Genomic DNA, 22,666 nt, shown 5'->3' on the forward strand with positions numbered 1-22,666 from the left:
ATAGTCACAACCTTGGATTCAAGCAGAAATCAAGAATTGCTCTGTGTCTCCAAGTTCCCAGCCTGCTGCTTCTGGCTTCTAGCCCACATACCTCAACTCTGGCCTTTGTTTTTCTAACTACAGTACCAGCAAGTTGAAGGAGGACCCACCCATCTTACGTCTGCCACAGACCTACTTCCTTTGTTACCTTAATGACCCATACTTAGGTCATTACCTCACCAGGAAGCCAGCCTGGCTATTCCAGGAATTTGAATCCTTGCTTGGATTTTAACACTTGCTGGATCCAGATATTAAAAGGCTCTCTGCCTACTGCCTATCCCCACCCTCCCCAACTCATAACACTGTTATTCATATAGGGATTATCTCTTTCAGTCTGATACTCTCAATTAATGTTTTACTCATTTCCAAAGGCTCAATGATTGACCCTAAGAATGAAGTGTTAAGGGCAATTAATGCATCAAATTAATGCAGTAAATATGGTAAAATGCACTGGAAACAACCTTTTACGAGGGAAAGTATTGTGTACATAGCAACAGATGCAATCTATGGCAAAGGTACAAATTATCTTCAGGCCTTTTGTTGGAATTTTATTAAACTTTCCGAATACAATTTTACCATTAGAGGCATTCTCATGAATGCAAAACTTGTTCGGGATGTTGTGATATTTTTTGGTACTTTGTGATATTTTTCAGGGCATTTGGATAGCCTCCTCGCCCGCACCGACCCACTGCGGTGCTGCTTTAACGGCTGAAGCGGGAAAGAAACCCGCCGCCTCGCTGACGCCCTGCTCGAATCCAGCGGGCCAGAGTAGGCCCAACTCCGCGCGCGCCCTCACTGTGCGCGTTTCGCTCAGCTGCTGGCACCGCTGTTATTAAAGGCACGGGAGCAGCGGAAGTTTCGAAAAGGCGGCCATCTGCCCTGGGATGATGACAGGAGCGGCCACAGGTTGCGAGGAGGCCCCGGAGAGCCGAGATCGCCTGTTGGACCTGTTCCCGCCCCCTCCCTCCGCTCCGAGCTGGTTGCTCGCGTAGCAGGCCCGGCGCGAGAGATGCCTTTCCCCGCCTGGCACCGGCGCGCGGCTGCTTTGCGCGTCAGCTGGCAATGCCCTCTTAACCCCGAGAGAGAGAGGTCTCTGGCGGCGTCCGGGCCGCCTCCCTCGCTCGCCCCCCCGCGATCTTCGTCCCTCGCCTCCCTCCTGCGAAGGAGGAGCGAGCCGGGCAGGAAGGAGGGGCGAGCCGGGCCGCGCGCGCAGAGGGAAAGGGGAAAGAAAAGTTTTCAGAGAGTTTCTGGAGGCGGTTCCAAAGCCCCGAGCGCGTCGTCGTCGTCGTCCGGGCGGCCTCGGCAGCGACACCAGCGCGCATGGACGCCCTCAAATCCGCCGGACGGGCCATAATCCGGAGCCCCAGCATCGCCAAGCAGAGCTGGAGCAGCGGCAGGCATAAAAGTAAGTCCGCGGGAAGGCAAGCAGGCGCGCGCCCCCGTCGCCTCCGCTTCGGATCTCTTAGCCACAGCTCTCCAAGAGAGAGGGGTTTCTCGGAGAGGGAGATTGGGCTGCTGCGCCGATCGCCCTGGTCTGGTCCGGGGGTGCTCCGGGGGGCCCCTGATTCTGGGCTGGAGCGCGCGAGGTGCATCGGAGCAGGATTATAAGGAGCCGGGGTCACTTCTGGGGCAGGGGCTCCTTTTGTGTAGGGACGGGAGAGGCAGGAAAGAGAAGCGTACGTGACCAGGAGAGCGGCTGCAGCGTCCGGCAGAAGTTTTTGATGACAGGCGGACAAAATCTACACACACACACATACACACACACACACGGAGACATAAGTACTCATACCGCCATTGAAAGACTCCCCCCCCCACACACACACTTTAAATGAGCCGGCTCTTTTAAAAAATGGTTACACTAGTCTTACTGTACTTGTTTTTGTAAGTTGCCTAAAGTTTTATAGAAGCTGCACGGTGCTTTGCAAAAATATCACAGTCCATCTACGCAAGGCTAGGGAGCAGCCTAAGAGACCTAGGAACGTCGGAAGCTGCCTTCTACCGAGTCAGATCACTGACCCCTCTAGTTCAGGATTGTCCACGTTGACTGACAGCGGCTCAGCGGGGTTTCAGACGGGGCCCTTTCCAGCCCCACCCGGAGATGTTCTACCACCACTGAGCTGCATCCCTTCCCCAACTGAAAAGTTGGAGAGGGAGAGATCAGGGTCAGAGAAACAAAATAAAAGAGACAATCCTATATGCAAATCTCACTGAACTCTGCAGACTTACTCTGCTTCTCAATAGGAGTGGGCTGTAAGGCAAACTCCTCTGGAAGTTCTGATGGAATATTAGAGAACTGTTCAGAACAGAGATGTAGCCTTCTGGATGTTCTGGGACTCCATTTCCCATCAGCCTCAGCCAGCATGGCCAGTGGCAATGGACAACAACATCTGGAGAATAACACCTCGCTCACTTCTGGTTTCAAAGAGGAAACTATCAAGATATCACAAAGCACTGCTCAGCTAAGGAAGCAGCATTTTAAAATATTATATGATTCTCATGCCCTGCTGCAGGGGTCGGTTACCCTCATCAAGGGCCATATTCCCTCAGAGGTAATCTGTCAGGGGCCACATGTCAGTGGTGGATGGAGGGAGAGCTGTTGTACTCTTAAAGTACAATGCATACTGATGCGCAATAATAATGAACAGTGTGCAATATAGAGCACCCAATTCTACCCCTTCCAGGTTTCTTAGCCAGTTCACAGCTGCTTCTGTCTAAAGCAATGAATTATGGGAAATGTAGTTTGTTAAGAGTGCTGAGAGTTGAGTTATTCCCTCAAAGAATTCTGGGCACTGTCATTTGTTAAGGCTTGCTGAGAACTGTGACTCTTTCAGGGGTGAACTACAATGTCCAGAATTATTTGAAGAAAATTATTTGTGTTTTGAGTGTGCTTAAATGTATGGTGTGTGATATTTTTTTTAACGAATAGTGTGGATGTGGTCGTAGTTACTGGGTGCTCCCAGAACATTCACTCTTCCCCTCTCCCCCAAATTCTGAGGGAATATTAATTAGTGGGTGGGCTGCTGGTGGTATGTTTGAGCGCTATTTGGGGGATCCCTTCTGTCAGACAATTGTAATCATCTTGTTTCCCAGAGATACTGAACAGCAACAAACAGTCAGGGTGGACAAGACTGGGCTATATGGACAAATTGTTCAGCTTGGTGTAAGGCAGCTTCTTATGTTACTTCGTATACCAGGGATGGAGATGCTCTAGATGTTCTTGGACTTTGACTCCTATCAGCCACAGCTAACATGGCCAATGGTCAGGGATGATGGGTGTTGTAGTCTAGCAATGTCAGGCTTGGAGGGAGGAGTACTTGCTTAATCTCTGCACTTGAATATTGAGTAGAGAGCATGGCAAATGCCAAGATAATAGCTGCTACTGTTTTTCAATTTTCTTGTTAGAGGTCAAACTGTCATGACAGGGAATGCTTTATTTGCAGTCATGAGGGAGGGCATACATGGTACCTCAGGTTACAAGCGCTTCAGGTTACAAACACTTTGGGTTACAAACTCTGCTAACCCGGAAGTAGTACCTCGGATTGAGAACTTTGCCCCAGGATAAGAACGGAAATTGCGCGGCAGCAGCGGGAGGCCCCATTAGCGAAAGCACACCTCAGGTTAAGAGCGGTTTCGGGTTAAGAACGGACCTCTGGAACGAATTAAGTTTGTAACCCGAGGTACCACTGTATATGGCCTGGGGTTCCTCATATCTGGTCTATACAGATCAAAATCCCCGAATAGAGCTACTTAAATCATGTGATTTGGAGAAGTGTCTTCTGTACTCAATTTTTGGGGAACTGGCATATTCCCAACATTTCAAGGGACGTTGGGTTGTGCCTGCATCTGCTGGTCAGGTATGGTAGATGGTGGTGATTCAGAGCTGCATTCCTTAATTGTTTCTGGGCTCAGTCACAGACACTGGATATGTTTATGCAGTCAATTACGAAAAGCTTTGGCCAAATTAACTTTTTTATTTGAAGAAATATAAATATTTTCATGCTTCAGTTTCCCAGTGAGTTGAAAGTGGAAATCATAAACATCCCTGTCTTCCCTGCCATTTGTTCCACCTGACAAGTGATTATGAAATGGCCATGGGGAAAGGGCTGTAGCTCAGCGGTAGAGCATCTGCTTTGCATGCAGAAAGTCCCTGGTTTGATCCCCGGGATCTCCAGGCAGGGCTAGGAAAGATCTGAAACCTTGTTGAGCTGCTGACTGTCAGTGCAGTCAATACTAGGTAGACCAATGGTCTGATAAGGTAGCTTCTTATGTTCCTAACATTAAGATTAAAATAAAATTGACTCTTCTTTGTGATAGTAATGATGACCCGAGCCATCTAACAGGGGTGCTAATTCTTTTTTCTACAAGTGCGGGTCTGCAGCAAATTTTTGTGGCATGGGGTCCTCCACCTGTTTGGGATGATGGCCAGCCTTCCGGCCATTCCCTGTCTTCAGATGCTCCATTCACCTCCCTCCTTTTTCCATTTCCTCCCCTAACAACCTGCCAGAATTCCACGCACTCTTAAGAATGCTCAGTCTTCATTTGGGGGTTTTCCTACCTCCATTTTTGGGGTGAGGTACTTCTGCAAATGTTTGAGTTCCCAAAGCCCGTTGGCGCCGTTTTGGCTATAAAATGAACCAAATGACTTCGCTATCGCTATGTAGGATTACCGGTAATTACTCTTTTTTGTTCCAAAAACAAATATGCTAGTTGTGTGCGGTGCCTGATTCCACTTGTGGCGTTGTGTGTCCATAAGGCGTGTTGCATTTGAAAGCCTATTTAAACCACTCCTTTCCTTGCTGTCACAATTTTTCCTAGAATAGAACACCCATAATGACACCTGTAGCATATATTTTAAATGCCTGCAATATACAGCGCTGCCTGTTAGGTGCAGGGGATGTCTTTCCGTTACTGGTGAAGATAGCGTAGTAAGCCCCTTGAAGCAGCAGCAGCAGCAAAACCTTTCAGCAAACCTTACCTTTTTATCATTCTGGATAAAATGTCACTCGACTAACTTTTTGTGTGTGGTCCCTATCTGGAAGATTGTACATGATCCTTCCTTCCCCTTTATACAAAATGACTGCTGCAGAATAAAATCTGGGTGTGACTTGATGGTTCAGGTTGTGCTTCCTTCCTTCAAAGGCCTAATTCTTACAAACGAGAGAAATACAAAGTAAGTTTGTGACTGAGCTGCACCATCTGAGACTGCAGATGGGGACTCAGGTGATGGAGGGCACCCCCATCTCTTCCATGCAGATAAAGAACTAGGCTCCAGGGATGAGGGTTATGTCCTAGCTTTCATCGTGACATGCTGGTTTTCTGCAAGCAAGGAATGTGAGTGCTTGGAGGAGTTTTCAGTTGTGTGAGCCTCCCCCCCCCCCCCCGCAGTCTTAAGTGGGGCAGCCCATTGGCAGCTTAGCTGTCTCTTTTCCTCTTCAATGCAATTCACAAATTGATCGCAATTTGCTGCCACCCTCCGTGATGCTTGCCACTTTTTTTTCCTTAAAAAAAAGTGACCCCTTGCAATTTGGCATTCACATACGCTGCTGAAACAATAAGAGTGTGCTTATCTTTAAAAAGTGCTTTAGAATGTTCAAGTTTCTTAACAAGATTGATCTGAATCCATCTAGCCCAGCATATTCGTTTCCAGCAGTGGCTAGCTGGGTGTCCTGGGAAGCTTATAAGCAGGACCTGAAGTTGTTTCCCTCTCCTTTAGTAGCTGGTTTGCAGAGGGACAAGCCACAGAATATTGCAATGCCTAGCGCTCCTGTTCACAGTTCCAAGTCAGCAAATCATGCCCTTCTGCACAATACTCCATTCCATTTTCTTAGCCGTCCAGTTTTCCATTTCCCTGACTCTACAGGTCCTTCGTAATCATTACAACAGTCCTGTGATATAGGGCAATATTCGTTACCCTTACTCCAGATCTGGGGGAAGGGATAACTCTGTAGGCATTCATTTTTAGAGAGGGTTAGGGGCTGTGAGTACCAGGTAATCTATCCGGAAGTCTCGGAAACCACCAGTTTGCAATCAACCACCGACCAATCTCCTCCTGAACCCCTAGCAATAGTGAGCCATCTATTGTGAGGCAAAGAGAGGCTTGCCATTTCCAAACACATCTCTGGTCTGAATGCTTCCGTTTTCTTCCTGCTGCCTAAGGAAGTGGAGAGGGTTGTGGAGCCAAATCCGTACTCCATTGCTTCCAGGTCAGTAGAGTAGATCAGTGGTTCCTAACCTGGGAGCCATGAAGTTATCAACCCCCTGCTGCCTCCTTTCACAGGCACTTTATATCAGTCTCTGGTGGGAAGGGGGGAATTATTCACCTCTGCTGCTACCTACAAGCTAAAAGGAGTGGAGAGGCTGTTTCAAAGAGCACTTTGCAGCTTTAAGTCAACCTGCGTGCTCATGTTGGGGCAAAACTGCCCTTTGAAGCAGTACCCCCCCTCTCTTTTAAACAAGTGGATAGGGCATAGGGGGACTCCCCTGTCCACCTGCTTGCTCCGATATTTGAAGGAAGTGTGCTGTCTCAAAGCCCTTTACAAAAGGCCTTTTTGAAGCACTTTGTCTTCTCCTTTAAACATCAATGTCTGAAGGAGGAGGCTGCCTCAGATACCACTTTTGTACACTCCCTCTGATTTTGATGCTCAGATGGGAGCAGAAGGGGGTGGGGGGTAAAAAGGAGTTGGGAACCATTGTAGATCCCAGGAAGGGATTGCCAATTTTTTGCAACTGAACAGGAGGCTGTGAACCAAAGGGCAAAGCCTGTAATCTAGGCAAGATTTGAATTGGGGATTTTCTCATTTGCAGCTCTTAGCCACTGTGTTATGGAGTGGCCTTTTTTGTGTGTGTCATAGTCAGTTTATTTACATACCACATTTCCCACAAATACGTCTGTGCTTAAAGCAATTTACAGCAAAAAAACACAAACACACACAGTCTAGGCACAGGAGTACAATAATAATAAATAAAGTATAATATCACAACACTAAACACTATGAGAAAAAAAGCAGAAAAAGTCGTGGAATACAAAAATATAGTGTTTTATACAGAATAGAGTGCTCAACTTTGAAATGACTTTGAATTCTCTGTCACCCCTATTATTTTGCTACAGAATTTATTTTTTTAACTAAGCAAGGCAAAAATACCTGTGAATAGGAGTCTTTATTACATTGTGAACATGCCTGGAATTTTGTTGTTGTTTTATGTCTATATTTTCTTCTGAACCAGCAGAAATCCGCAAGCCTGTGATGGCACCTCTTTTCCATGGCAGAAATATATTGGTGAAACCACTCACCTTGTTTGTCGCTAACAGTACCCAAATTGGGTGGAAAGCACCCAAGTTGGGAGAAGTGTATCAAAGAAATGAATTTCCTGAGTCATATTACATCCCATAACTTTACAAGTTTCTAGAAGGTCACTGGTAATTGTTTCATAGTTTTTGGCCTTAATATTTCCAAGAAAATTTGTAACGTTGGATTTAAATGCTTTCCACAGTCTGCCTTCAACTTCATTGAACCTATCATTAAATATATCGTCTTTCATTATTTCCCTGATTTGTGGGCCCACAATTATCCCTTTCTTGAAGGGAAAGGAAAAGTAATCCCTTTCAGTGGTTCATTGGCAATATTAGTTTGATCTGGTATTAATGCTTGATGTTGTGGCCAGTGTTTCTAAACATAATGATGTGCTCCAGCTTAGCTGTCCCACTCAGAAAGAAAACAGTATTTTGTGTATCCCTCTTGTAAACCAAGGAGGAATGCAATAACTTTCAGAACATTGCAGATGTGCCAAGCGTAGTTATTAAAATGAATGTGTTCTGGAAGAAATCACGTGTTGTCATACAATTTATGGATGGCATAAGCTAGACAGGAGGGTATCTATTGCCAAAGTGGAGCAACACTGCTTTCAAACTGAGTTTGGAGGAATAAATGGACAAACACCCGTTGTCCAGATTATGCTGCTGTCCCAATGCTTCCATTAGGTAAAGGTAAAGGGACCCCTGACAGTTAAGTCCAGTCACGGATGACTCTGGGGTTGCGGTGCTCATCTCGCTTTATGTGGCCAGCATGACTAAGCTGCTTCTGGCAAACCAGAGCAGTGCACGGAAACACCGTTTACCTTCCCACCGGAGCGGTACCTATTTATCTACTTGCACTTCATGCTTTCAAACTGCTACGTTGGCAGGAGCAGGGACCGAGCAACGGGAGCTCACTCTGTCGCAGGTATTCGAACTGCCAACCTTCTGGTCAGCAAGCCCTAGGCTCTGTCCCGTCATTTTCTGAAATAAGATTTTTTTGTGGAGATTTCATCCTTGTGATCTTGTGGATAAAAGCCTTTGACAGATTAAGATTATGAACAAGATCTTTCAGCTCACCTTGAGCTATCAAATGGGGTTCTGTTGAAGAACCAGGTCCTTCAAATATGTTGTCAAATTGTTCTCCACATTGAGCTTCCTCATCAGGTGCAGGATTTTCATATTTGGTGTCATCCACAGCAAAATCCCAAAATTCTGGTGGCCTTCATATTGGAAGCTCATGATATGTTCAGCAAACTCCATTCTGTGAGATCCATCTTTTAGCCAGGCTCTGTGGGGTCCATGATGTGTCTTCATCTCCTATCTTAATACCACAATAAAGTTTGTTTACCAATTGCACAACTGGGAGGAAATTTTGCTTCTGAGTTTTAAGTGATAATTCTCTTAATAAACATAGTGGAAACTGATAAATTAACATACTGCCATGGTATTCTAGAAACATGAGGACAATCAAAGTACTTCAAAAGTAAGTATTTCGCTTACTCATTACAGCAACACAACACAATTACTAGGTACTAGAGAACTGAATGAAACCTAATGAAAACTAATCACTTAACATCTGAATACTTTAGCATATGTATGCAACTCACAGCATCAATATAAACAAGTATTGACATGTTCTAGCTAGTTGCAAGCAGTATTAGATACAGCAGCTTACAGAGCAATACACAGGGGGTGCCATCTATGCAGTAATTCTGGGTGATAGACAAATTATGTTCTTATATTCAGTGCTAGTTTTCTAGAAAAAGAGGTGCCTGAACTCACCATCAACACCTCCCTTGTTCTCTTACAGTGACAACGGCTCCCACCTGAAAGGTGCTGGAACTGAGTTCCAGTGAGTTCCGGCTAAAAAAGCCCTGTTTATATTCCTTATAAAAATACATATGTAACACCTAAAAGAACCCATGCCGCAAAATTTGTTTTCCTGTGAAATTAACAATTCATATAAACGACATCAAAATTTAAGGTAGCCTGAAGCTCACCAATATGTCTAATAATTTCACATTCAAATGTAACCCCAAACCTAATCGTTTTTATATCAACCTTTCTCCCAAAGCATCTGTTTCAAAGCCTCTTTCTAATAAAAAAAGCCACCCTGTAATGTTTTATGTAATTTAAGATAATTTATAATCCACTGTGCTAAAAAACAAAAAAATAGCACTTGGGGCTGGTAAAAACAAATGGAGAATTACTGTTTATGAAGGATTGTTGCCTGAATTTCCTCCTTTTCCTGCTCTCTCTCTTCCCACCCCACCCCTTTTTTTTTGCATTGTGTATTAGTTTCTCTGCCAGCAGGCTTACAATCTGTCCTGTGCTCTTTTAATTTAAAACACCACCACCACCATATTTGCAGAGTACCTAGAAAACCTCTTTGTAAATCTGGGATGAATTGCTGCATCTGATCTGGGATACACCAAAGATGTGACTTCATCTGTCCCAAGCCTCTGGATTGTTCAGCTGTGTGATTCCACTGCTTCACTGGAACCTCTTAAGTTTCCCAAAAAGGGCCATGCTGTTCTCCCCCTCACCCACGTTGCAATGCCTTTTAGGCAAAAAGAACTTAAAAAACCACCCCCTCTGTATTAAAAGGTGAGAATGGAGTGCAAATTACTCAGCTGGCTGTTTATTGAGTGGCCTCATTACCCAGCTGGCCCTTGGTGTTAGAGCAATGGGATGTGTTAATTTAAGTACACATACTTAGACCCGCCAGCCTGGGGCTTAGGAGTGTGTGATGCATAGCCAGCCCTTGACTAATGGCCTTGGCGCCCCCCCCCCAATGAAAAAACACAAGGCGTGTGTTTTGCTTTGCATCTCTTCTGAAATTGGGTCTGATGTACTCAAGATTAAAATCTGGCCATCAGTTGTACTTTCACCCAAGGCCTTTTGCCTTCCCACACATCTTGACGTGGCATTGTGATTTGCAAATCTTAATGGGAAACAGCCCTACTAGAAAAATTGACCAATAAACTGAAACTGACACAGGGACAAATGGAAGAAGACGTCTTCACCCTGGTATGACTCCCCTTTATCACATACACAGCCCAAGAAGACAATGACAAAAATCCACCAACAGCATACAAATCAATGTGGCTAACCTGATCCAAAACACCCACCCACCCCACTCACACATGAAAACAAAGACCACCACAGACAACCACAAATGAGGCCAACCCCAACCTCTCTCACCACCAAAGGAACACAAGTGAACAGCAGAGAACCTGCGCAAGCAACACTGACACAAAACCCCACATATGTTAAGTAAAATAGAAACATTGCCACCCGACCCCATCATTTCCCCCCCTACCTCTTCCCCCCTTTTCTTCCTAATGTCTGAACAAATGAAACCAATTTGTAAAAAATGTTACGGGGGGGGGGGAGACATTGCACATACTTTTGTAAATCAAGAATTTTTAAAATTAAAATACATTTAAAAAATAATAATGGCGTGCCACAAACCAGGAAACTGGCTGTCCTTCTGTTTCATAGCATTTTTAAGAGCTGGAAGGAGGCACAGAGATCATCCAGTCTTCCCCCAACCCTGCTCATTGCAGGTTCTACCCTGCAGGATGCAGTGACATGAATAAACATGATAATGTTATTATAAGCTTATTGAGGGGTTAATGAACTCAACAAGTTTTGGAGTTCTCTAAGCAAGTTATTTATCACATTTGTTCTCATGTCGACCTTCCAAGAAGTTCAGTGTGATGTACACAGTGTTCTCAAAATGCGTGTGCTCAACAGCCTTGTGAGGTAGGTTTTGATTAGGCCAGGAGATAATAGTGTCTTGTGCAAGGTCACCAAGTGTGGCGAAGTGGGAGGTATCAGTGGCCTTGATTCCTTTATGTCTTATTACTACATCTCCTGTGCATTCTGAGATAGCGATTTCCGTCATAGAATTATAGAATTGTAGAGTTGGAAGGGACCAAGAGGGTAATCTAGTCCAAACCCTTGCAATTCAGGAATCTCAACTGAAGCATCCCTGACAGATTGCCATCCAATCTCTGCTGTAAAACGTCCAATGAAAGAGAGTCCACCATTGGTTCGGGTCCTACCCTCCAGAGCAGGAGAAAATAAGTTTGCTCCATCTTCCATGTAGCACCCCTTTAGATATTTGAAGATGGCTATCCTAGTTCCCCCTCAGTCCTCTTTTATCTAGGCTGAGCATACCCAACTCCCTCAATCGTTCTTCCTAAGGCTTGGTTTCCAGACCCTTGATCATCTTGGTCGCCATCCTCTGAACACATTCCAACTTGTCAACATCCTTCCTAAATTTTGGTGCCCATAACTGGACACAGGACTCCAGGTGTGGTCTGATCAAGGCAAAATAGAGTGGTACTATTACTTCCCTTGAATGTTTTGCCCATTTTTACCATTGCTTATTCTAGAAGACATGCAACTCAGAGAGGAGATACCTTCTTTGCTGTATTGGTTTCTGATGGTAAAGGAGCATGCTGAGTTTCACAGAATCCTAAGCCAAATTTGGCCTTACCAGGCCATTTTTCAAAAACGACTACTGCCTGCCCCACACCAGACATCATATATGGGGCTGATAGAGACACAGTTGGATTGGCTTCTCAAACAGCTGATCCCCACAGAGGGCAGGCTTGAAACTGACGTGCATCATTTAATGCAGGCATAGGCAAACTCGGCCCTCCAGATGTTTTGGGACTACAGCTCCCATGATCCCTAGCTAGCAGGACCAGTGGTCAGGAATGATGGGAGTTGTAGTCCCAAAACATCTGGAGGGCCGAGTTTGCCTATGCCTGATTTAATGTGTCACTTTCTGCCCCAGTGGACCAGCTATGACAGATGAGTGGGACCATCCACTTGTCAATCACCTGCCATAATATGATGTCATATGAATTGCAAGCGGCTGGTTCCACTCACCTGCCAAAGTTGTCTTGTGGTGTGTGTGAGGGGGAGATAAATATCTCACCTGCCAGGCCAAAGAGTTTCTCTATTCTGGATTTTACAGATTTTAAAAGTTGCCATTGCCCCGTTTACAAAGAGAGCAAAGACTTGATTTTTTATATATAATGTGAAAGTAGCACAGACCAAGATTTACCTACTACATATGGGGAATACACCCTTGTCTCTTTCTGCCCACCTTGCTTTAAAGCAAGGTGGTATTTTAATGTATGCTCTGAGTCGAAGATGATGTGGCAGTGAGGCAACTTCTGACCTCACCCTCTGTGGTCTACAGAGCCTTTTGAGGCGCCACGGCTTGGTTCCAGTTGAAGGGTGCAGTTCTAGTGTAAAGTGAGCTGGAGCCACGGAATGACAGTAGTTGTGTCGTTGTGTCTGGCCTCTTGTGGATTAGGACTTCCCTCTGAATTTTCAGCATTCAGTTAACTAGTTCTTATGCAGCTACTGTATAAGGTTTGGGGGAGCGCAGACTGTAATAGATTCATGCAGTCAATTTGACATATCGGGCTGTTTGAAATTTATATTCTGGCTCTGCTGCTGTGATTTTCACCAGCACCTTTAGGCTACAGGCCTACATCTAACCAGCTGTTCTGCACCTGTAGCTTCTTCCAGCAGAAGCCCCAAGGAGGACAACACTGACTGTTCTAATGTTACACGACAGTAGCTGGTCCAAATTATCAACATTAGCTGGGGAGAGATTTTGGGGTGGGAGAAACTACATTCTGTAGCTCTCAGTGGATGGTTTTAAATCTCTTACGAAGAGGAGTTTTTGTGAGCTTGCCAGCTGTTTTCCTGCCAAAAAATATTCCCACCCAGATTACCCGGAGCTCATTCTTGGCAGGCAGGTAAGATCAAAAGGCTTGACTCTGCAATAGTCCTTGGATGAGGCAGATCACGTTGGGCCTCATAAAGGATTAAGGCTCTTGTAACAAGAGTTTTGAAATTACAGGATTGCGTCTGGTGTGCTTGTGTCAGCATTTAACAAAAGACTTGGTCTCATTTTAAAGTAGGAATTCAGTTTAGTTGTATGTAAGGATAAGGGAGGAAAAAATGTTCAGTGTTCCCATTTTAATGCAAACCTACCACGTTTGCGCTTCCTGAAGAGATGTGGAAATTGGAATGATGCAACTATCGTTTGGAATTCACATTGCTTTCAAATTTTGCTACACAGTTCTTCTGGTGAAACACACATAGTTGGGGGAAGTGTGCAAGCAAAACTAGCGCATATCCATGGAAATAATGTAGAAAAAATACATTGTATTAATGTAGATGACTTGCAATAATGTGCACGTTAGGAGAAATTCACAAAAAGTGTATGGCTTTTTATGCAGCTCTTTTAAAAAAAAAAGTTTGCAAACTGATGTGGAAATGGGGCAGACTTGAGTTTAAGATTGAGGAAAATGAGAAACGGAGCAGAAATGAAATAGGCAGGTTTGGCGATCCCTGGCTGTATAAACTTTCAGGGTCAGGTTCAATCTCACACGCTGAATAATAATTAGAACATTCTGGTCTTCTGCAAGAAGAAAAACGTCACTGAATCGTCCAACATCTGAGAACACAAAAAAATAAGGGCAATAATCTTGGTTCATGTTATAATTTTTCCATAGGCTTGTGAATAAAGGACGGGCACGAGAGGGCAATGTGCAAGGCTGAAGCTTGGGGCAGAATTTACTGAAAGTGATTTGGGGGGTTGTTTGTGTATGCGTTTCTTTAAAAATATGCTTTTACAGAGATGGCATGGAAACAAAACCTGAAGCAAGAGTTGTGTTTACGTGTGCCCGTGTATGGGTTGGAAACTCTTTATGGCTTATCAAATGGCATTTTAAGGCCTTAAGCTCGCAAAATGGCCTAACTGCTGAGCAAACAATAATTGAACCAAAACAGCTCTGTTGATAGAAACAAAGATGTGTGGGGTAAATTTTAACTGGCCTTGTGTGATACTGCTGCGTAATTGCAAGCTGACCTTTAAAGGAAGGCCTAACAATGTTTATCCATTACAGCCCTTAAATCTTCACTTTCACTGTGGAGAGACTTTGGGGTGGGGGGAGCTTGCAGGGAGACAAGGGTGCAATATAAGGAATCTTCCTCATTTAACATGCCAGGCTGTTCCTTATCTTGCAACCTTTTGTTCTTTCGAGGCCTCCAGGTTTTGTTTAAAAAGTTTCCAGTCTCATTTTAGGTACCTGTGTTTTCCATTCTTCCGTCCCCCCACCTCGGTGAGCCTTGAATGAGCTTCGGCAGCACTAGTGAGTTGGACAATGAGCGGCAGTGGCGTAGCGTGGGGGGTGCAGGGGGGGCTGGCCGCACCGGCCGCAACATCTGGGGGGGGCGCGCTCGCACTCGCAGCTCTCTGCCCCTACCTGGCTCCACGGGTTAGGGGGCGCAAATTACTTGCCTTGCCCCGGGTGCTGACAACCCACACTACGCCACTGATGAGCGGTGGTCCTGCTCTGATCAGTAGAGGTGCCCCAACGTGCTGGGGCACGATTCTGAACAAGCCCCACTGACAAATGGGCATTGTGCAAGAGCATGGTTCACAGAATTGCTTTTTCTACGCAGGAGAACCTCCCAGGGGATTGTGCCCAGTGTTAGCTAGAGGAAAAGGATCTCAATTTGACTTTCTACCTCGGGGTGTTTTTAAGCAAGTACAGTGGTACCTCGAGTTAAGTACTGGTACTTAATTCATTCCGGAGGTCTTAACCGTTCTTAACCTGAAACTGTTCTTAACCTGAAGCATCACTTTAGCTGATGGGGCCTCCTGCTGCCGCTGCGGCGCCAGAGCATGATTTCTGTTCTCATCCTGAAGCAAAGTTTTTAACCCGAGGTACTATTTATGGGTTAGCGGAGTCTGTAACCTGAAGTGTATGTAACCTGAAGCGTATGTAACCCGAAGTACCACTGTACATTCATAGAATGAGTTGGAAGGGAATCCCAAGGTTCCCCCTGCAATGCAGAAATCTTTTCCCTAGCGCGGAGCCCAAACCCACGTCCCTGAGATTAAAAGTCTCATGCTCTATTGACTGAGGCCTTCTCTAGATATGCAGTAGATCAGCCTTCCCCAACTGGGGACAACCAGTAGAATGAAGGAGTCGACAGAATGTGTTATACCAGGCCCAAATTCATACCATGCATTTAAAGAACTATGATACCACTTTAAACAGTCATGTCTTCCCCAAAGAATTCTGGGAGATGTAGTTTGTTAAGGGTGCTGAGCTACAGAGCTACAATTTGCAGTGTGGTTTAACAACCATCCCATTTTAATAAAAAACCCCACTTCACAGGGAACTCTGAAAATTGTAGCTCTGGTGCCCTTAGCAAATTGCGGTGCCCAGAATTATTTGGGCAAAGCCATGGCAGTTCAAAGTGGTGTCATAGAGCTTTAAATGTGTGGTGTTAAGGTGGTCTGGGGGCTTCAGGTGGGCTTTCTTTTTTAGTGCTTCTCTTTGTGAGATTTTTTTTAAACACTCTGCCTATAGAATACTAGTGCTCAGGGAGGTAGCTGAGCTAGAATCCTCCTTGCCTGATATGCTAGCGTGTTCACTTGTGTGAATTGTTCTTTCCCCCCCTCCTTGTGGGAAGGAATGCAGTTATATCATTCCCCACATGCACTCTGAAATGGCACAGTCTGCTGTTTCACCTCAGGATTCCCTCACCTTATTCTCTTGCACAGGTGGACCAAGTAGCACAGCAGAGCTTAAATGGGCTGGTAGCCATGGGCCACTCTACGCTTTCCTTGCTGCTGTGCATCTCTAGGCTATTATTACTAAGCAGGCAGGAAGGATATTCTTCAACTTCCTGTCTTGAAGGATTCCATGTGGATGGGGGGCAGCTGTGGCAGAGCCGTCTTTCCCATAGGGCTTAGTGGTTCGTTGCGCCAGGGCGCCGGCCTCTCAGGGGTGCCCAGCGAGTGGGGGAGCTGTGTGGCTTTGCCGGCGGCCTCCCCTTCCCCTGCACGCCTGCCAGCTCTGCCCCGTCAGTCATATAGCTGGCAGGCGTGCAGCTTGCCTCCCAAGCCTCCGTGGGAGGAGAGTGATCCCTGCAGCGGCATGGGGGAGAGTTGTGCCCCCCCATGACTGGCAGTGCACAGCTTTGCCTCCCCCCCACTATCCGTGGTAATTTGGGGGTGCTGGGTGGATATTTGCCCCCCTGGCGCCACATCTGCTAAAGACGGCCCTGAGCTGTGGCTCCAAAGCAGGAGGTAAGAATGGTCTAGGACTGGGATTCCTAAACTGTGATCTTTGGAACATCAGGCCAAAGCACTCAAGGAGTCTGGGGGGGGGGCATGGCCTTGGGAGAGTCCCAGGGACCAAGCAGAGAGGCCTGGATGGATCCCTTCTGCCCCTGGGCCTGAGGTTCCCCACCTCTGCTTTAAGATCAAGGCTGCCATCTTGGGTTAATGTCTTGGGTGTACATAAAGAAGGGGAGGCCAGAGTGCTTCAGTTCCATTTGCTCACTAACTGTCTTGAGTCATTTCAGGACATTGTGTTTCTCTGGGGCTGCAAAATTCTTCCCACCGCAGAGAACAACCCTGCTCTTGTTTATAAAGATCACTTAAACCAAGACTTAAAGAGGAGATGGAATCAGGAGCCCCTGATCTTGCCAGCGGTCATTGACTCTCTCAACTTCCTTCAGCCTCTTTTTATGCATGCAAACAAATTGCAGGCTGGAGCAATTTGGGTTCTTGCTACATCAGGATAACTGACATAACCCTACATTTTTGAGTTGGGGGAATGGATGTGCGGTTCTCCCCCCCCCCTTCTCTTGGCTCTCTTTCTCCCAGTTGAAAGGTTGCCAAAGCATGTGTGTCTCATTAGCGTTTTCCTCTCTTAAGACAGAACTTACTTAACCTACTGCATGAACTTGCTAATATTTCTGCCACACACAAAACACATGTTTGAGAGGCACGTCTTCAAAGAAAAAAAGAGGAAGACATTCTGGTGAATAGCTGCCTCTTAGAATGCTTAGCAATACAGTGGTGCCTCGCAAGACAAAATTAATTTGTTCCACGAGTTTTTTCGTCTAGCGAATTTTTTGTCTTGCGAAGCACGGTGTCGGAAAAGTTTTGGAAAAGCTTCAAAAATCACCAAAAACCTCAAAAAAGGCTACCACACCGCGTTCTATGAGTTGCTCCTCGAAGTCAAGTCGCAACTGTATTAACGGTGTTAAGAAAAAGGAAACAAACTTGCAAAAAACGCAAGACGTTTTCGTCTTGCGAAGCAAGCCCATAGGGAAATTCGTCTTGCGAAGCAGCTCAAAAACCGCAAAACCCTTTCATCTAGCGAGTTTTTCGTCTTGCGAGGCATTCGTCTTGCGGGGCACCACTGTATCCAGACACGTCTGTGAAGTATGTCCCACCTGGAGAGTTAGCATGCAGATGGAAGCCAGTTGATCCTTTTTCTGGATGTTGCAGCTTAAGGAAATGTAGCTCCAAAGAGCCTACTTTACTGTATTTTTCTAGACCAGCTTTGGGACTGATGCAAGTTGTAGTACCCGATATCTGGAGGGCATCAGGCTCAGGAATGCTGTTCTAGACTTAACTCTTCCAGCCCTTTTGTATTAAAATTGCCCCATGACCAAGATTTCAAAACACATTCCCTTAATATTAGAAACCTTATTTGCCCTCTTCAAAGCATTGACAAGCAGCCAATCAGCAATCAGGTGCCTGCAACCCCACTTTGGCATATTTACCTGCCCCACCCACATCTGAAGTCAAGCTATATACTTTGAGAAACAAAGAGATATAGGAGTGATCGGTTGTCTGGGAATGGCACCCTCTGATCAGGCAGTCTCCATAAACACCCATTGTTCCCAGGACTTTCTGCAATCGCTCGGTGGTAGATAATAATACACTTTGGAGCACTTTTGTCTGTGTTTGCTTTGTATAGTCACAGTTGAGCCCTGGAATTGCAGACAGGTGCTGGGGCTGACCCCTGGTGTGCCTGGGCTTAAGTTGAGCCCTATCCCAGCTGTTAGCTCAGAAGTGGTTATTCCTTGTTGTATAGGGAGGGTAGCCCCTGAAATCTACTTTTCTTGAGTGTAAACGTAAACTAAGAATGGTTGCAGAGTGTCTTTTGCTCTTAAGGCACTTGCTGAACAGATGTGGGCCACTTGTGTGGCTTTTAAACTGTTTATTATTTGTGTATTATAGTGTAGAGGCCAAAACTCATTGGCAGCACACATGCTCTGCATGTATAAAGGTCCAAGTTCAATCAACAGCACTTCCATGGCTTCTCTGTAACAAGAATTGATACTGCGCGTGGCAGTGTACTTATAGTTGCTGCTATTGTTAGGCAATCCATAGGTGTGAGTGAGAAATTCAGTTTGGGTTGCATCTTAATGCAAAGTTACCTAATTCTCATTTTCCCAAAGCAAAGATTGAAACGAATTTTGCATTTCTCCAAGCGAAAAATGTGAATCTTTTGGGTAAGTATGCATAAGTGTTTATGTTTGTGAAAATAATGTGCAAATGTTAGGAGGAATTGGTTGCAAATACATGTATTAGGCAAACATTGTTTATTAAGAGATTTACTAGTATATTGGGAGAAATATAGAAAGAGAAATGTGGACTAAAATGCTGGTGCATTTTCATTAAGTTAAAAAAATATATATCACAAACTTACCCAGAAATGGGAGAAATTAACAATGACAGGTTCTTCCATTCTTACCCACCAGTGAATCTTATGCTTTATATATAGGTAAAGGGACCCCTGACCTTTCGGTCCTGTTGCAGACAACTGGGGTTGCAGCGCTCATCTCGCTTTACTGGCCGAGGGAGCCGGCGTTTGTCCGCAGACAGCTTCCAGGTGATGTGGCCAGCATGACTAAGCCACTTCTGGTGAACCAGAGCAATGCACGGAAACGCCATTTACCTTCCCACCGGAGTGGTACCTATTTATCTACTTGCACTTTGATGTACTTTCGAACTGCTAGGTTGGCAGGAGCAGGGACCAAGCAACGGGAGCTCACCCTATCGCGGGGATTCGAACCGCCAACCTTCTGATCAGCAAGTCCTAGGCTCTGTGGTTTAGACTTTATATATATATGCTTTATATATAGGGATGGCCAAAAGATAAATCATGGTATTTGCTGGTGGTTTTCTGGGTGCTTTGTAGTATGGTGGCTATAGCATTAAAATAAAATCTTTCTATGGTAATTATAAAAAAAACCCCTGGCCTTGTGATATCAGCCTCAGTGTTTCTCACCTGTGCAATATGAGTACTAATTACTTGTATCTACCCTGACCTTTTGTACAGCTCTGCTGGTCAGTTTTAGAGTTCTGTGTTGGATTCTCTGATTTATAGATTTGTAGGTTTTAAGGTCATCCCACACAAATCTTTTAGCTTGGCAGCACCTACACTTTGGAACTCATTTTCCTATTGACAACATACAGGCCCCTTTACTGTACTATTTCCAGTGCCTTCTTAAAACATATTTCTTTAGGTGACCATATGCAGGCATGTAAAATTATTATTATTAGCTACCCAGAGTGGCTGGGGCAACCCAGTCAAATGGGTGAGGTGCAAACAATAAAATTATTATTAGTTGAAGTTTTAATATCTTTTTGGCTTATTGTCGATTCTGATTATCTTTGGAATGTTTTTAAATACCTGTTTTTAGCTGTCTTCTATTGAGAACTTGTTATGTATTTTTTGTATACCACTTAGAGGTTTTATTGCAATCCAATGGTATATAAAAATCTTAAAATAAATCCCAGTATTTGGCTTCTGGGGTGAAGTAGTTAACTAGCTATTCTGAGCCAGCATGTAGTCCGCTAGTTCCAGTTGATGAATTTTGGGGCTTCTAGTCTTTTGTTTTGATAGTAGATTCAGTAAAGCCTGTAATCTGCCCTTCAGGTGGTTAGGTCCCTGCCCTGGAAGCTTACAGTCAACAGGAGATATCAACGAGGGCAAATACAAATGCAGTTGCAGATGTTGTCACCTTAAACAAAGAAATGTAGTAATTGATTGGTGAAGTGAGCCATTGTTTTGACAAAGGGTGGGTTTGTAGATTGGAGAAAGTGTTAAAAACTGCTTTGCCCCCATAACAACCCGGTGAAGGAGGTTGTTCTTATTGCCGTTTTATAGGGGATCGGGAGAGCGTCAGGGCTTGAGAAATGCTTCAAGCTGAGTCTGTGACATTGGTGGTATTTGAACCTGGCGCCCTCTGGCCCTTGCTGGCTGCCTCCCGGAGATAATGAGGGTATTAGCCACCTATTCCAATGACTCCCTCTGCTTTCGGTGCCCTTGCCTTCCTTGCTGGGTTCACAGTTGAGGGACTTGGAAACGCTAGACACTAATCATCCCTGCACCCCTCGGAGGTCCAGGTCTTCTGTATTCATGTCCTTGCACCAAAGGGTTGAGTGGAAGAGGAACGAGGCGGAAAGGTTAAGTGGCTTTTGCGAAGCTGGTAGAAACTGTCAAAGCAGGGATCGGAAGGAGGGGCTCCCAGCTCCTGGCTCGTTCCTGTCCAGCCCACACAGCCTCGCATGCTTGCAAAGTGCTTTTCAAGCTGGCGGGGTGGGATGGGGGGGCATTGCTGAGCTGTTTGCAGCCTTGTAGAAGGTCACACGCTCAAATGCTCTTTATTCGTACAGCTTGCCACTTAAGACACACCAGGTGCATCAGGCCAATAGCCCATCTAGCGGCCAGCTAGATCCCTGTGGGGAACCCACAGCCTGGGCTTGAGCTTAGTGGCATGTAGCCCACCTGCAGTTCCCAGTAACTGGTATTGGAGGGAGAGCATAGCCATCACGGCTACTAGCTCAGCCACTTTGCTCCTGGCTGGTCCTTTTTGCTGCTACAGCACACTAAGGCAAGGTTTGGCTTAGCATGTTGCCTGTCCTTAACTTGTGGTTGACCTCTCTCTTTGCAGGTGTGAGAGGGCCAGTGTGGTGTAGTGGTTAAGAGCGGTAGACTTGTAATCTGGTGAACCGGGTTCGCTTCCCCGCTCTTCCACATGCAGCTGCTTGGGCTAATCACACTTCTTTGAAGTCTCTCAGCCCCACTCACCTCACAGAGTGTTTGTTGTGGGGGAGGAAGGGTTAGCTGCTTTGAGACCCCTTAGGGTAGTAATAAAGTGGGATATCAAATCCAAACTCCTGCACTCAAAAACTATCCTTGGCTACAGGTCGTGTTTGGAGAGGCAATGGCTTAAAAAGAACAGAGTTAAGGAAAAGCATTCAGTTGTCAACTGATTTTTAATACTGCATTCCAAGAAGTATGCTGGAACTCACTTATCTTTGAAACATTCAGACAGCTAAGTTCACCTTCTCTAAAGGGAGTGCGCTAGTGACCTCTGTGACAGGGTTGTGGAGATAGTGGAACTGGTGTTAATCACACCATCTGTGCCCCCTTTCTTGGCCCATTAGAAAATGACACGATCACCATCACTTGATGTGGTGCAAACAAAGCACTGTCTTCTGCAGTGAGGCAGCAGGGTTCAAACAAAACGATTCGTTAGTTTGATGGCTTTCCATGCATGTTTAAGCACTAAGGGACAATTCTAGTTGGTAGTAAGTAACTGAGCATGAAACAAGAAGGTAGAGATTATATCTAGAATGGGTTACACAATTATATAAAAAAGGGTAATGCTGTTTTAAAAACTTCGAGAATTTTCTGCTGGTTCAAATTCAGCAATACAAGCAATATGTTTTTTGTTTGTGGGTAGCCATACTGTAATAAAATAGATCCTTAATCAATTCCTGCTTGGCCACGAGGCTCAACCAGTGGCCTGCTGGGACCAGTTGTTACTGTTTACCAGGCTGACTTGCCTTGCAGGGTTGTTGAGAGAACTGGGTTGTATGGTTGAAATAAATCTCAGTGGAACTGAGCAGTAAGCTGGATTCTATTAATCTGAGTGGTTTGTTACGTTGCCGTGTTAACATCTAAATGGGTCTCCTGCTTGACCCAACTTTCGCGTGATCCCTGACCTGCCTCTCTGTGAAGCATTCTATCTGAAAATGTAATTTAGTAAGTGTGAACATTAATTTTGCAGACTGATACTTAAAAAACAACAAGTAGTTAATGTACTTCTCTTTGTCAATACCAGCTGTTCTCTCCACTAAGCTTTAACTGAATGTACTGGTATGTATTGAAACTCTGCCCTTGTGGGTAAAAGCTCTGCATCCATCTGTAACAGGTGGGAACCTTTTTCACCCCAAGGGCCACATTCCCTTCTGGGGCCAGATGCCATTGGTGGGCGGGGCCAGAGGCAAAAGTGGGTGGAGCAATAGTTGTCAACATTACCTGTCTACAGTACTCTGGTTCCACTATGACTTATGGCCTTAGTTTATCTGCTGAATCTGCCCACACAGCTGCATGACCTCACTGTATTGTGTAGTGCAGGCAGAGCTTACTGGTGAAAGTGCACAAAGTCATGTTTATTACATTC

The 22,666-nt window shown here is 45.3% G+C and overlaps 1 protein-coding gene across 1 annotated transcript in view; it reads left to right on the forward strand.

The window, feature by feature from the left end:
- Nucleotides 1–1,207: 1,207 nt before the first annotated feature.
- LDLRAP1 (low density lipoprotein receptor adaptor protein 1) overlaps nt 1,208–22,666 on the forward strand; it is a 66,314-nt gene continuing 44,855 nt past the window's right edge. The window contains exon 1 of the mRNA XM_083512018.1: nt 1,208–1,444. Coding sequence (XP_083368144.1) covers nt 1,360–1,444 — 85 coding nt within the window. The 5' untranslated portion in view covers nt 1,208–1,359. The remainder of the gene's footprint in view (nt 1,445–22,666) is intronic.

This window comes from Podarcis liolepis (assembly GCF_965112155.1).
Source record: "Podarcis liolepis genome assembly, chromosome: 7".
NCBI classification, from domain to species: domain Eukaryota; kingdom Metazoa; phylum Chordata; class Lepidosauria; order Squamata; family Lacertidae; genus Podarcis; species Podarcis liolepis.